We start from the raw sequence: 15,740 nt of genomic DNA, 5'->3' as shown, positions 1-15,740 counted from the left end.
AGTGAGTGAGTGAGTGAGTGAGTGAGTGAGTGAAGTGCGGATGGCAGGCGGGCTCGGGTTTCAGTCCGGTTCGCCAACTCACGCATCGCAGCGTTCTCCCATATGCGTGATATGGCCTTCTTGTCCATGCTATTGTTCCATCTCCGCAACATTGGGAAGACGATGAGAACATGTCCACCTAACGTGGCGTATGATGCCTGGCGTCACATCCCACATGGCCAGGGTGAACGGGTTCGGAGCCAGCACACATGCGTGTCCACACGTCCCACGCGTCTCTATTTACACACACAGTGTCGGTACAGGTCGGCAGAGCTCGGCTACACGTCCAGACGTCAGGCGACCAGCTCCTCGGCGGCCAGCTTCCGCTCGCGCTCCTCCAGCCGCTTCTTCCGCTGCAGCAGGCGCCGCTCGCGCTCGTACTCGCGCAGCCGTAGCATGTAGCTGCGGACAGGCGGCCGGTTAACGGCCACGGCGAGTCCGGAGCGGCACCGAGCGATGGGGGGGGGGGGGGGGGGGCGACTGGACGCCACGATCAGTTACAGGGTACGTGTTGCGACAGCGGCCCGTGTACTGGACGACCGTTGTAGACACGGAAGTTGTGACGAGCTGGGATTGCAAGTAAGGATTCGCTTGGGAATCCTAGTCACGTCTGCGACGCAGCTTACACCCATGGGCAAGCACTGCCAGCTGTGCGTTGTGTGGGAAAAGACGCGGAAAGCTTACAGCGAGACACCACGCCAGCACACCTTCGCTGGATGTGGGCATGCGGCGGAAGGCCCCGCAGCCGACGCCCCCTGTGCATCCCTGCACCGTTCACCGACGTGACGCAACGTGGGCACCACGCCTGCGCGACGTGCCAGGAATCCCCGTACAGTAATACCATTCTAATTGTGCAAGCACGCGGAAATATTAATGGTAGTCTCCTGCACAGCGCAGCAGAACGTTTGTCGGTGTGGCGCAACCCGTCCGTTTGGTAAGATCCGCACGAACAGCTGAGCAAGGTCGCTCTATAGGGCACGCCGTATCAAACCTGTCGACCGTCCCTGAAGTCCATGGTCACGCTGTTTGTCAGCACGTAAACAAGTTTATTCACTGGGGTGATGGTAGTCGGACAGACTACATGGATTAAAAAGTTAACAAAAATAAATCCAAATGAGATAAAACCAGAATCTTTAGGAGGCATAATAACAGTAATATCATAAGCGAGTGCACTTCCTCCGTAATTAAGTCCTATAATGAGCCTGGAGAGCCATTGCACACGGTCAGCCTCGACTTGATTTCAACCTGCATAGTCCGCGCCTTTTTAAAAATAAAGCATGCCAGAATCAGACATAAAGCGGATAGGCTAGAGCAGACCGACGTACGTAGGCCAGAAAAGCAGTGAGAGAAGAAGTATCAAAGCAAGCACATACATTGTCAACATTCCATCCAACCGAAAGATCGCCAAAGCCACTCGGGTTGGCATTGGACACTTACTCGTCGTATTCGCAGTTGGCCAGTTCGTGCTTTTCGTGAGCGCACTTGTAGGCCAGCGGCCAATGATCTCGCTTGCACCTGTTGAAGGCGATGAGCTTGTGGGCGCAGTATCCGCGCTGTTCGGGCTCCAGCTTGGCACTCGACATCTCTTCCTCCGTCGCCACCATCACTGAAACCACGTCAGGCGTGTCAGCTCTTCCTCCGTCGCCACCATCACTGAAACCGCGTCAGGCGTGTCAGCAAACAAATACAGCCAACTTCTTTTCAGCATAATGACCACATCAGCATAGCCGTTTTTTCATTGCCGCAGCCATGCCAACGAGGGCCGCATTACGTCGGACTCTGCGGCTGACATTGCAGCCATGATAAGAGGGGTTGCCAGGCATCAACACTAGTAAGAAGCCAAGTCTTTTCTCCAATCTCCAGTTGAAGAGGAAAGCGTCGCACTGCTGTGTTTGCAGTTGGAATGCCTGGTTCGTCTGGCAGTGACAAAATAACTTTTCTGTCAGCAAATGTGTGCGTGGGTGATTTTCTGCGCAACTGATGCTCAGCTGTATTGTTACTTCTAGTGTTTAAGCCATGTGCTATATCATGATCTAAAATGTGTATTTTCTGAAATCATAACACATGACGGAATATGTAACAATGGCTACATCAGTGCAAAATGCGATTCCTAAACGAAAACATCTCCATGGAATCAGCTAACTGAACTTACAAATAAACAGTAAAAACATAGGTAATTTAAACACAACGAACATCTGATCACCGCACGCATCGCGTCACATCTACCAATCAATGCTTGCTGTGACCAGGCGGCGCCACCGGCCACTCGCTTTGCCACCTCCTGTCGGATGCATTCTAGCTTTGGAACAGCTTTGCTTTCACTAAGGGACTTCGAAAGAGTCTGTTAATTTCATCTTCATCACTATCACATAAAATGACCGCAATGATCCAGATTTACAAGTTTATTTGAGTCAGAATAGGGCACAAAATTCGGGATTAATTGTGCTATTTCGCCTTCAAAAAGGGAACAGTTTGGAGTGAGATACGGTTCACTGTCGTTCAGGTGCCCACTCACTCACAACCAGGGAAAGGGGCTGTCTTCTTTGAAATGGATGAACGCTGAGTTCCGTTGAATCAAGGCTGGGACGAGTATGAAACATGTTTCTAGGTCTTGTTCAAATGTTGCTTAATTTTGGGAGTCCACAGCGCCGAATAAAAAAATCACTGTTTTAAACGGTTTTGAAGTAAGACTCCGTTCTTACAGATTGGAGCAGGTAATTCCAATGTTTGGTGGTTTTCTGGGCAGCTCATTACCGGAAGAGCGTCGTTTTGTTGAAGGGCAGTGTCGTGCCTTTGCGTCTCTGAGGGCTAGTCCCGCGTTGTTGCTGTCTGGTTTCTGGTACTTTGTTTTCAATATATCACGGTGTCCCGGCTCGTGGGTCCAGAAACTTGTGATAAAAGATAAATTGGCGCACACTTCGTCTGGTCCCCCGAGTGTCCTATCTTAGTTCCGTAAGCACGTCGTTGCGAGAGACGGTCGAGAAAAAAAAACTGTAGTTCGTTTAGATGCTCGAATTTATAGCACCTCCACTCTCATTGTGTCTCTTGTCGCAAGACGTTCATCACATACAATACCATCATGGTCCAAAGCTGGTCCGTAAATACATATAGATTTGGGGGCAAAGTCGTGTGCTTGAGTACACATGACTCATGGCGATGCCTGCTCTTTCTGATATCATTTACGTAGTCGTGAAATTGGAAATCTGTTGACAAAGTTAGACCAAAATGATTGTAACGTTTTGTCACCGGAACAGGACATGCGGTAAGCGACAGGGTCGAGACAAGTGGGGGAGATGTGCTAGTAAAACTTATCTGAATAGTTTTGCCCACATTCTGTGTGATGAAACAACTGCCCCGAATTTGAAGATGATGCTAGTCATTTGGCAACGAGCCATGAGCCGCGTTAAAAAGTAAGTGGGTGAGGCGCGCTGTTTGATTATGAGGGGGCGCCAGTTGCGTTACTTGGGGTATGAGGCACACAGTGAAGTGCCGTCTGTGTTAAAGGTAGCTGTGTCAGGCGCGCTGTCTTGATTATGAAGGGGCGCCAGTTGCGCTACCTCGGGTAAGAAGCACACAGTGAGGTGTCGTCTGTGTTAAAGGTAGGTGTGTCAGGCGCGCTGTCTTGATTATGAAGGGGCGCCAGTTGCGCTACCTCGGGTATGAGGCACACCGTGAAATGTTGTCTGTGTTAAAGGTAGGTGTGTCAGGCGCGCTGTCTTGATTATGAAGGGGCGCCAGTTGCGCTACCTCGGGTATGAGGCACACAGTGAAGTGTCGTCTGTGCTAAAGGTAGGTGTGGCAGGCGCGCTGTTTGATTATGAAGGGGCGCCAGTTGCGCTACCTCGGGTATGAGGCACATAGTGAAGTGTCGTCTGTGTTAAAGGTAGGTGTGGTGGGCACGCTGTCTTGATTATGAAGGGGCGCCAGTTGCGCTACCTCGGGTATGAGGCACACAGTGAAGTGTCGTCTGTGTTAAAGGTAGGTGTGGCAGGCGCGCTGTCTTGATTATGAAGGGGCGCCAGTTGCGCTACCTCGGGTATGAGGCACACAGTGAAGTGTCGTCTGTGTTAAAGGTAGGTGTGGCAGGCGCGCTGTTTGATTATGATGGGGCGCCAGTTGCGCTACCTCGGGTATGAGGCACATAGTGAAGTGTCGTCTGTGTTAAAGGTAGGTGTGGCAGGCGCGCTGTTTGATTATGAAGGGGCGCCAGTTGCGTTACCTTGTGTGAGGCACAGAGTGAAGTATCATCTGCGTTCAGGACATTTGTTATGGATCTTGTCTGAGAAACATTAAGGCATGTGGGCACGAACAGAAGGCCCCGCATAATCATTGAGGGCGGCCAGCGTTGTCATTGAAAGGGCACATAGGCATCCGCCAACCCTTACTCTCATGTCCTGTCCGCCAGGTGAGCTTTTAAGCAGTAATGTTATGACGATGTGGTGACATGATTTATGATATAATGATGACACAGTTAGACTACATTCAATGTGTCTTACAGCTTTTAGGTCATTACCGACTGCACTGGTCACTTCGCACCCAGAACGGGGCCTGGTTCAACTGATGTGCACATGAAGTGGTGCAATCGAAGCACGATGTTCGTGTTATTTTCCACACGAAATAAATGCTGCCATTTCGAAAAAGGATATCACCAGGAAAGCAAAACAAGTGCAGAGCTGATTTCTTGTGCATCAGGCACGCAATCCACATAGCTGCAACCGCATCCGCACAACAATGCACTTCGAAGCTGGACAGAAGAGAAAACATGGCACTCAATGAACCTCTTACCTAAAAAAAAGCAACAACGGAACGGTCAGTCACTGAACAGTCCCTGAAACATCGAGCCGAGTTTTTACGACCTACAAGCTGACCGGACATCCAGCCAAACATCAGGCCTACACGTACTACTACGGTCGCCGGGCAGTCCGGCCGACACTGCCTCTCACCCCGCTCCTTCCTCTCGGCAGGGAAGCCGTAGTTGGGCTCGAAGGTGGGTGCGCTGTGGTGGTCCGGCGAGTAGGCCGGATCCAGGTAGTAGCGGGACACCCAGTGGCCCATAACTGGCCGCGTTCTGGTCCCTTCCGAGCCGGCTGCCCCACACAACCTGTCAGACAGCACAAACTGCCAGCTGGGACGGCCCAATACGACAATTGCACGCTCACGATAAAGTAGAGCCTCTGAACGCTGCACAGCTCTTGACTACTGGCGGTCAGTGTGACGGTCCACGGGTACGGCCGTTGGCATACAGAATGTGGGCAACTGGATGATATCCACATCATTATCGAAACAACTGGAATATGATACAGTTAGAGAGGTTTTTGCAAATCTTTGCATGTGCAGGTGAAGGACCCAAGCAATCATTCATGGTTTTACCTCCATGCAAGAGGCAGGCCAGGGATGAAGCTTAGTGATATAACCACTTCTCCAGGTCAACGAATAAGCAACAGATGACAGCGCCCTACAAGTCTGCCATGCGTAGTTGCTCGAACATAGTTGCTTGAATCATCTAACAAGATAAGGCATGGGTGACACTGCATTGTGTAGACCCAGGGGGCTGTATATGACACCTTGCCTTCATGAGACGAGCAATGCATGAATATTACGAGCAAAGCCAACCAGCAGTATACATCACCACATATTGTATTGTTGTAGTGCATCCCTACACTTGGGTGGCTAGTACTCTACCCATCGCACTGACATGAGCTTGTAGGGAGCAGAGATAGGGCTTCACTGTCAGTTTGACAGCTGTCTCGCACAACATAACGGAGGCCGTCGTCGCGAACAGATAAGGGATCCCATGACGGAAACTTCCGATGTTGCCGGAACGAACCAGGGAGAAATAACAGCTGCGCGGCGGCCAGCGGAGCTGCACGTGACAGAAGTCACATTTCCGCAGCTTCTGACAACAATCGAGAAAGGGAGAACTGAACAGGTGATAGAGGACTGACGCCCAGCCGACGTGATGTTTTCAATTTTGATTTCAGGATATATGGCGACTCCTGAAAGTTGTTTAAAGCAACAGGTGGTGGGCATTACATACAAGCCTAAATAGATGCTAGTCAGAGGGATTCTGCAAGGTTTGATAGTGGGGACCCTACCCTTCCATATTTGTAAAAAGCCTGTGCTGCACCATCCAATGACCCAGCTACCTAGTCACAGAGTCCAGACAGCACCATGATTATTGACCTGCTCTTGAAAAAGTTCAGTCCCAACATTTTAATTGAATGGATTTATGTGGATCAGCACCTGTGCTAAGCAGTGCTTCCTGTATGAGCATTAACCCAACCATCCAATCATGCATCTCCAGGTAAACTGTACAATGCTATGGTGAGGGCATAATGCATCAAAGTTCTTGAAGCTTTCCATAATGCCCTCCCACATAGCTGAACTTTGATGCTGCCGCTTCCATTGGCCACAGGCCATCCCCATTGGGAGCAATAGTGAGTACTTAAGGGGGCTTAACCCATCCTGCCCAGGGTGAGTGACTCAGAAAGGTGCTACAACTAAATGAGCTTTTGAGGTGGGAAAACTATTGTCTCTCAAATGTACAACCTGAAGGAAATCTGACAAAACCATCTGTTGAAGTAAAACTCTGATGTGGTACTACCTTAGTAAAATGTGTGGCTGGTATCTCTCAGTAATGGGGAATGCTGGGCACTAATTTGTGCATGGGGAAGTCAGCCACAAACCTGCACCATATGAGAAGTAATTGGAACAGCTGTTTACTGCACTTAGAGCGATGCAGGAGTGCACGTTGTCATTGAGTTGAGGTTCCTTGAAAACACAGGGGTGGCAGCAGCCATGGTGCCGAGGTTATGATGTTTGTTCCCTGCTACTTCAAACACTGTCAACCATGCCTCTCCTATTTGAACATTCCAGCAACCTTTGCATGAATGTTAGAAGGTCACTGGTCAATACCATGAGGATCAGCTGGTCAGGCACACACTTGGACAGCCAGCAAAACCAACTCAGCATCAATAGGCAAACATTCTCCCAGGAAAATTCTCAGTTAACAGCCTGAAAACAACACAATATCTATAATAAAGGCAATGCTAAGGGAATTATTTTAAAACTTGCTGCAGATGACTCCTTAAGGCCAGCTGTCACATTCAAAAAGGGTCACCCAGCCTTACCTATCAGCCCTAAATACCAGCTACAACACATGCAAGAATGGATACCGAGCCTTACCTATCAGCCCTTAACACCAGCTACAACACATTCAAGAAAGGACAACCAGCCTTACCTATCAGCCCTTAATACCAGCCACAACACATTCATGAATGGATACCCAGCCTTACTTATCAGCCCTTAATACCAGCTACAACACATTCAACAACGGATACCCAGCCTTACCTATTAGCCCTTAATACCAGCTACAACACATTCAAGAAGGGATACCCAGCCTTACCTATTAGCCCTTAATACCAGCTACAACACATTCAAGAACGGATGCCCAGCCTTACCTATTAGCATCATACAAGCCCAAACTAGAGCAAGAATACACATTTTGGGTTTTATCATACAAATATATGTTTCAAGGATGTTAATGCACACCATGGAGCTTGCTACATTCACAAACATTTTTTTTTTTAAGAATTGAGCCAATCGCAATTGAGTTGGAATTGGAGTTTCTGAAACTATGTTATGCTTCTTGAGGTCTGAAATGAATTCAGCTACATCAAATGAATGCAGCATAGGTATAAGCATCTGAAAACTTAAGGAACTAACCATCATCCCTAGCTCAGACACATACACTTGCAAACTGACATGCACATGTGAAAAATATGAGCATCCAATATTGAAAATGACATAAAGTGATCCTGGTTTATGGTATCTGAATTGGAACCAGCTCCAAAAATGCAGTCAAGTCACAGCTCAGCTGGCTAAAACATCTATATGTAGATTGACCCACCCCACACATGCCATGTTCAGTTAAAATGAAGTCACTTTGAGACCTTGTTATCTCTTCCAACTAGGAACAACATGCAGTTGGAGCAGCAACCATATTTAAGATAAGATGATGTCACTTGTCATAGCATACTACAGACTGTGACAAGCATCATACCACATTAAATACATAATACACTGAAATTTTACCCCCTCCCCTCCTAATTCTTCTGCTGATACATTCCATAATGGGATGAATGCCCATGCCACAAGCTCTGCTTAGTGTTTAGTGCTTGAGACCCATCCAACAAAAGATTCCTTCCAACGATAAAAACATAAGCACACAAGCAAGGGAGCCAGCGAATTCTTAACTACAGTAACACTTCTAAGGGACTGGATAGGACCATGCAATTAAGACCACAGCACAGGCTGCAAAAAATACATGTCATATGGACCATACATGACAATATGAAATGCCTGTAATAGTTTGTGTGCCTGCACTGTGTAGATCTGTGAGCCTGAGGCTGGTGCATGGTAAACCACCAATGTCATCACATATAGACATGATTTCAGGGAATGACCGAAGCACATACACTATAATATAAGCAAAAATTTGTGCATAATTATACTTCGAAGGTAATTTCATGCCGACATACATCCAAACTGCCTCTATCAGAAATAAATTGAAAGGGCAGAACAATTTGGCTAGACCTGCTCGGCACACGCATGTTCCAGATTAAGTGTACCGAAGCGCGGGTAAAACAGACAGATTTTCTGCAGGCTGGACCATAACCAAGTGAGTCCATTTAGCACTGAGCTGGTGCTTACCCTTCTAGCCTTGAACGGAGTGGAGCCTCCCGCGAGGGCGACAAGCAGCGTACGTTTTCAAGCTGGCGATTTCGTTGGGTATGTATTGCTGCTTGGAATGCTTGGAAACGAGAATAAACCAAAGATGTCATATATGCGCCAATAATGAAAATTTTCTTCCTGCTGATAGTGAGTAGCGTGATGATGAAGCAATGTACCAGTAAAGTGAGGCACATTTTTAAGCCCAAGATTAAAACGGTATATGGGATATTTGGAAATTAGAAGCATACACTTATATCGAAGTATTAAGAAATAAGATTCGATCGAAGAACAGCGAGTCACAAATTCCGCCGGCTGCGCTGTATTCGACGCACTTTAGCCTGCGGATTGGGGGCTGTTTCGGCTGTAGGGGTTGCCGTTCGCATTTGTGGAGGATATATGAGGTAAGGTACATTTTGGTTAAAATATATAAACGTAGGAAAATCAAGGTTGCTGTATGCACCCAGACTGCTGTTTTTAATCAATGTTGTAAAGGCCTGAGCCTTTTTCAAAAACTGATTTTTTGCGTGTGTCGCTTTTTCCCAGGGGGGGGGGGCATGCTTTTGCATTCTTGCCTACGGTCACCCTCAGTCTTTAGACATTGGTTACATCAGTGGCATTTCTGTTTCATAAAAGTGAGCTTGTGTCCTGCATATCAAGCTGAATGAATTGATTTGCGTATTTTCTGATGAGAATATCTAATTCTGGCTGAACATGATAGCTGTTGACAGCTGATTTGTGGGATCATGGTCCAGTTCATAAGCCTCAACGGTGGTGTCAGTATGATTTGTGGTGAAGCCTCCATGTTTCATGCCAGGGGAAGAAGTGGTGCCCATTGTTGATGCTGGTAAAACATGCTATGTCATGACTGCCAGTCATAGGCCAGGCCATGAGCCAAATGATGTTGCCTATTCTCCCAAAAGATACATAACATATGAAGCCCCACTCAAATCCCCCTCTGGAAAGTAGTAACTTGGGAATGTGTTGAATGTCTGTTGCCATTAAAATAGAAGCAATGGGAAGTAATACCCTTGTATACAGCTCTGCACAGTGTGCCATAGTAAGCAAGGGCGGCATCAATGAATTGAAAGTTTTTTCGGTCAGGGTGTACTTTCCTACCTAACGTTAGAAAAACTCACTGTACACCATTTGTCGTGTTTAGGGCAGGACATATAAATAATCACCAAACAGGTAGAATCATGCTCCTACCTTCAAATTTCAATAACTTTGATAGCGGGCTCCCGAGCCGCACGCACCGCACTGCCTGGACTCCCCAGTGCCGTTTCTGCGTTGCTGTTGCGTAAATACAATATTTCTGCTTACCAAGAACTCTACAAAATGTATGGGACCAAGGTAAACCATTTGTCGTGTTTCAGGCAAGACATATCGTAAATAATCACAAAACAGGTAGATTCATGATCTTACCTTCAATTTTTATAATTACGATAGAGAGCTCCCGAGCGCCGCACACACACAGCACCCGCGACACCGGCGCCATTACTGCGCGCATGTTGTGTAGATATACATTGTCTAGCTCTGTACCAATGCACCAGCTAACTGAGAACTAAATTCTGTTGTCCATCCTTGTCACCTAAGTTTCCTTTTAAGCAGGGTTATATGCACTTCTTGGAAGCTTGAGCTTTGTGGTTAAAAGTACTGTGCTACAACTTTCTGCTGTGTTCATATTTCAAACACCCAGGTACCAGGGCCTGGTGTGTGTACAGAACCAGTGGGATACAGGAAATGGGGGCTGGTTTTGATAAGAACCAGTTGGAATCAGCACCCAGTATATTTTAGCAGAAAAAGGTTGGGATTGGGAAACAGAATAATAGAGCAAGTAAATGTCTGGGTCCAGCCTATTGTATCATGCTAGACATGCCACACTGTGACCAAGGACAATTTACATCCTATCTAGCAATACTGCCATGAGGAACCTACCTCAGGGAATAAATATTGCCCAGTTATTTTTTGTTGATCATTAACATAGTGTACCCAGTGATAACACAAGCCATTAATGGATGTCTTCATGCTATCACGCAAAGGCATCATGTTACATCATGAAGTCATGTTAACATTTGTGCCACCACATGAAGTGTATACAGGCTTACAAAGCATTGCTAGATGCCATATTTGGCAGCAAAAACATCCAAGATATGGTCAAATACAGCTGAACAAATTGTGCTTGGCATTCATCAGCTGATTGGATTCCAGTTAGCCTCTGTGACACTTTTTCTTGTGTTGTGCTCTAAATAATCTCATTCAAAGGAGGCCTATGTAAAGAATGGTGTTTTGGCCCAGGAAGTAAAACATTCTGGTCTTAGATGTTATTATACATCATGCATGATGTATTAATATATTGTATAGATATATGTATACATGTTAATATATTATGATATTGATATATTGCTATATTGATATATATATATATATATATATATATATATATATATGTATATATATATGTATATATATATATATATATATATGCATATATAAATATATATATATATATATATTAAGGCCTTATTGATGATGTATTACTATTATGTTCAACCTGGCCACCTCAGGTTGAACCCTCATGCAAGCACTCAAGTAATTATATCAAATAAGGATGGCAATTTGAGCTATTTACCTTCTCTTGGTCCCTCTCTGGCAACCATGTTCCACAAACTTAAAACAAACCTTTTCTGTACCTTTGAGAGTGGTTTTGATGGTGCACCTGGCTGACATGGAATGTATGGTGTGTAAAATGACTGCTGCTATAAGATGAAACTTGAGAAAACCTGCACATGTCATCTAAGCAATGGTCCTGCCTTGAGCCTGAGTAAGACTGTCTAACTTTTTCAGCTATCCCCCAGTTGGCCCGAACACAGGAAATACAAGAATGTCAACACGCTCCACCAGGAACAGCGTCAGGACAAGTATGGCGTGCTGATTGATAGCTTGAGCGTGATGTGACTTAGTATGCAAGTGGCAATTGGCTTCCCATCTGTCCAGCATGTGTGTGCATGTGTGTGTGTGTGGTCTGGGTGATGGGCATGTAATGCTCAGTGCTTTTTCAGCACTTCATCTCAAGCCGAATGCTTGCATGCTGGCGGATGCTCGATTTTCGTGTTGTTCCATGTGGTCGCACGCTGCTGGCAGAGTTCATTGGTGGCAGACAGTGTGGGAGTGCATGCGGTCCCATCTTGGAAGGACCACCGTAGCACATTGATTATGACGGGATGACGGCTAGCATGTCAGATACAGGGTGCTGGGGCAGAGGTGGCCAGGTCCGGACGCCTGTCCCACCTCCGGTATCCTGCTGTGCTGCCGGTGTCCCGTCCTCCACGCTTCGCTTGCGCTGATCAGCCACCTTTTTCCTTTACATTGTTTTTCAGTAACCATGCTGTGGTGTTTTCTTATTGTGCTTTGTTTCACGGCCATTCGGTTGTGCGATTTAGATGCCATGAAGCTGGAACAGTGTTCAAACAATCGGCCATTTGGATGGCAGGGATGTCGATATTTTTTCATGCTTTACACCCCAGCTTGGGGCTTACTGCCTGCTGCCCCTCCCCTCGCTCAAAATCAGCCAATCAGCATCGAACTGGACGGATGTCAAACCAGTGTCTAAGCGCCTCAAGCTTGGCAATCGAGCTGGGTAGCTCAGATGTCTGGGTTCGGGGTCAAATGACAGCAGATTAGTGCCAACGAATTGCGTGCAGGGTCCGCCGAAGAGCCAGGGTTCATGCAGCATGAATTCGTATTTACATCCTGCACACCGTGCTGGATGAATTCTGGCTCAGCTGAGCTTGAAGCCCAGCTGGGCCAAACTGCCCTTCAAGGGTAGAGTGCAGCGGCATGTGAGAGTCGGGGCCGAGCTAAGCATGAGGCGAGGACATGCACCTTGAAAACTCTGTACGTTGTCTTATCATAATCGCATTCTGGCGGGTTGGGCGGATGCCGTGGTATGCCCTTCGGAGTGTATCGCCATCACGGAACAGGGGGTGGTATGGGGTGGTGGAGGCCCTTAGCGTTTACCTCGGTCGCGTGCCAGTTTGGCTGCCGACCTGATATGTCCCGTGTTCTGGGCCCCTGGTGGCGGCGTGCTTTGTCTGTATGCCGGTGCGTGCCGCGTCGGCTACCGTTCCAAGCGGCTTTTGAATGCAGGCTAATACGTCCAAAGTGTACGGGCCGCGCAGCGTGAATATTTTATGCTCTCAGCAACTGAACGTGACGGTAGAGTCGGTCGGTATTTGGTCATGCTCATCCTGTGTTGTGTTGCCCTCAACACTGCCTGATCGGTAAGCACGTGTGAGATGGGCAGATCTACCGTCGGCGGGGGCGTGACGCTCAGCCGGGCTCCGGGCTGCACTCCGCTAAGGACTCCTCCGCGCGCGCGCGTGTGTCTGGCAGGTCCGGCGGCGCAGCCCCTCAACAAGAGCTTCGTGAGCGGCGGCCAGGTGGCGCCGCCCAGCCAGGTCCCCGTGGTCACGTACTCCACCACGGAGCAGCCGCCTGCAGCCATGGCCGTACGTGTGGAGCGGGCGCGGCTCCCGACACGGACTGGCCTCCTGACCCGCGTACCTTATCGGCCATGTATCGGCCATAGTTTCGAAGTACACCGGCAGTCTATGGACGACATATGCAGTGTATGCATTTGCAGCAATGCTGTCATATTGATAGTATACGACATGGGTCTGTTTACATACAGTATTCCCCACTGGCCATGTATGTATCAGCTTAGTACGTTTTGTTGCGGGCCGTGTGAACCGTGGCTCGTGACATGGCCCTTCCTCGCTTCGCGACGCCAATATAGCCTACTTTGATCAGCGAGTACGCGATTAGGATCCTGTCACGAAACGAAAAGGGGATACCCATTGCCGGGGTCAAACGACACATCTCTCTAATCCGAATGCATCTCATGCATGTAAACTCTCCAATGCATTCGTTAACCAAACCTATTCCACAGTAATTAAATACTACCTGACGAAGCCCTACGTCGCCCTACGCCCCTTCCTCTCTTCCGCCAGGGGAGGCTTTTGCAGGGGCCCCAGGAATACCTGATCTCGCGATAATGGATCTGACATTCAATGTCGGTGGCACCCCGTGACAGCGCGTCTGACCCCGTGACCCGCCGACCCCGATTGTCCGACCCAATGACCACTGGTCGGACCATGTGGCGGTGCGTGGACTCGGCGGCCAGAGCCTCTGATGCCACTGACGCCGGCCAGACCGTAACCCCACGCCGTGACCGCAGGCTACTGCCGTCCCGAAGCAGGAGCAGCCAGCTGCTGATGACGTCAACATGGCCGAGGCGCCCGCTGCCGTAGCACCGGCTGCGGACGGCGAGGGCGCGAAGGACGGGGAGGGCGCGAAGAACGGCGACAAGGTGGCCCGCATGCCCTGGATGAAAGTTCAGAAAGGTATTGTGGTTCTCGCGGCCGCCGCCAGCCGACCGGGGGCGCGCGATGGCCGTCGGTCGGCGCGTCAGTGCACGGCAGTGGTGACGCCCCTTGCGCACCGACCCACCGTTCAGAGCTGCGTGCGTGCCTTGGGCCACGTGGAGCAGACGCGACTCCACGGCTACCTGGTCCTGCGTTTGTTTTCGAATTTCGCCCGGGAGTTTCTAGGTATTTGCATTCGAAGCTGTGGCAATACCTTTGGGAGCGCGGTTGGGTCATGATACACCCGTTAGCAGGCCGGCAGCCGCGCGTAGCCTGCTGAGGTGCGCACGTCAGCCTGATGAGAGCCCCCTCCGACAGGCGCCGGCCGCCCGCGCGCCGCGCCCTCCCCGCCCCGCCGCCGTCGCCTGCCGATGGGTCGCCGTCGCCGCGCGCCGGGCGGCCGCCGGCGACGGCGCGGCCTCTCGCGGGCGGCGGCGCGCTCGTCGTGTGCCTGCAGGCATTGGGTGTGGGGTGTCGCTCTGAGGCGCGCGCGCCCGCGCCGCTGCCGGCGGTCGCCACCCGGTCGCCGCCGGCGGGGGCCGGCGCGCGCCGTCGCCGCCGCCACCGAGCCGGCCCTGACGCCTCTTGCCCTGGCCAGCGCCCGGGGCTCGGCGCAAGCCCAACAAGCAGCTGATCCAGCGCCGCCTGCGTAAACACCTGACGCCGAAGAACGCCACGGTGGCGCTGCAGGAGATCCAGCCGGGCGTCACGTACCAGTTCTCGGCCATGCCGGGCAGCGCGCCTGGCGTGTTCACTGCTGAGGTAGAGGTAAGTGTGCGCCCCGGAACACCACGGGGTTCACGTACGAGGTGGCGGTTCGCCCACTCCCAGGAGACTTGGGTGGATTTTGCTCACGGAGGTGTAGACCCTCCCACCGTGCGAGACTCAGACACCGATGAGGTGGACGCACGTCTACCCCGACTCATCAGGGATGTCCGATGATAACGTGGTTTCTGACCAACCTGCCACTCGTGGGATGTACCTCCATCCGGGTGGCTAGGATGCACTTTTCTTTTGAGGGTACGCGATTCTGGCTCACAAGGGATGTCCGCGACTGAGGTGAAGTGAAGTCTCCTGGGCGCTCGAGTTATGTCCACCGATGAAGCGGAAGTGGCGCCCATTTCTTGACCATGAGTGCTGCTCATTGCCGGGACGGAGTTACGCTCACATCGGGATTGTTAGAGTAACCAGGGGCTGCGCGCACGTCCACGCCAAGCTTTGAATCGTGTTCCCTGCTTTTCGAAAACCCGCTTGCGGTATTTGCGGTCCCGATCGTGAGCCAGCGGGCCCCCGCTGAAAACCAAGTTGTGGAACGCCTTGTTTGGTGAGAGCGGAATGTGGGTAGCTTTGAACCTGTTGGAGAGAAGCCTGAACCGCCCATATTGGATTTTCCACCGCCTTGGAGACTCAAATTTCGTCAAACAGTCAGATCATAATCAGACCAGATCACGGAGCTTTGTAATGGTTGTTTGAAGAAGAAAATATGCAAACAATTGCATGTGGGAACTATCACGACTAGGACTGAAACGCTGAAACTACGTTTGG

General features: G+C 49.8%; 2 protein-coding genes across 2 annotated transcripts in view; one reads left to right on the top strand and one right to left on the bottom strand.

The window, feature by feature from the left end:
• Positions 1-255: 255 nt before the first annotated feature.
• LOC119109150 (NADH dehydrogenase [ubiquinone] 1 beta subcomplex subunit 7-like) lies at positions 256-8,821 on the bottom strand. Its single transcript, XM_037232723.1, has 4 exons — positions 8,752-8,821; positions 4,983-5,140; positions 1,477-1,645; positions 256-441 (listed from the first exon to the last, which is right to left on the bottom strand). The coding sequence occupies exons 2-4, from the start codon at positions 5,092-5,094 to the stop codon at positions 333-335; spliced, it is 390 nt and encodes a 129-aa protein (XP_037088618.1). The 5' UTR covers positions 5,095-5,140; positions 8,752-8,821; the 3' UTR covers positions 256-332.
• An 88-nt stretch (positions 8,822-8,909) lies between these two features.
• LOC119109814 (uncharacterized) overlaps positions 8,910-15,740 on the top strand; it is a 9,971-nt gene continuing 3,140 nt past the window's right edge. Inside the window, exons 1-5 of the mRNA XM_037233568.1 lie at positions 8,910-9,173; positions 11,617-11,690; positions 13,165-13,280; positions 14,009-14,174; positions 14,794-14,963. Of these exons, the coding sequence (XP_037089463.1) occupies positions 9,169-9,173; positions 11,617-11,690; positions 13,165-13,280; positions 14,009-14,174; positions 14,794-14,963 (531 nt within the window). The 5' untranslated portion in view covers positions 8,910-9,168. The remainder of the gene's footprint in view (positions 9,174-11,616; positions 11,691-13,164; positions 13,281-14,008; positions 14,175-14,793; positions 14,964-15,740) is intronic.

The sequence above is a fragment of the Pollicipes pollicipes genome, unplaced genomic scaffold, assembly GCF_011947565.3.
Source record: "Pollicipes pollicipes isolate AB1234 unplaced genomic scaffold, Ppol_2.1 Scaffold_7231;HRSCAF=8579_pilon_pilon_pilon, whole genome shotgun sequence".
In the NCBI taxonomy this organism is placed as follows: domain Eukaryota; kingdom Metazoa; phylum Arthropoda; class Thecostraca; order Pollicipedomorpha; family Pollicipedidae; genus Pollicipes; species Pollicipes pollicipes.
Note: the sequence above shows the minus strand (reverse complement) of the source record. Positions and strands in the feature narration are given on the sequence as shown.

Coding starts and splice junctions, on each gene's coding strand:
- LOC119109150 (XM_037232723.1), bottom strand. CDS start 5,094: ATGGGCCACTGGGTGTCCCGCTACTACCTGGATCCGGCCTACTCGCCG. Junction 1,646..4,982: donor TGCCGAGAGGAAGGAGCGGG/GTGAGAGGCAGT, acceptor ACGTGGTTTCAG/TGATGGTGGCGACGGAGGAA. Junction 442..1,476: donor GCCAACTGCGAATACGACGA/GTAAGTGTCCAA, acceptor GCCTGTCCGCAG/CTACATGCTACGGCTGCGCG.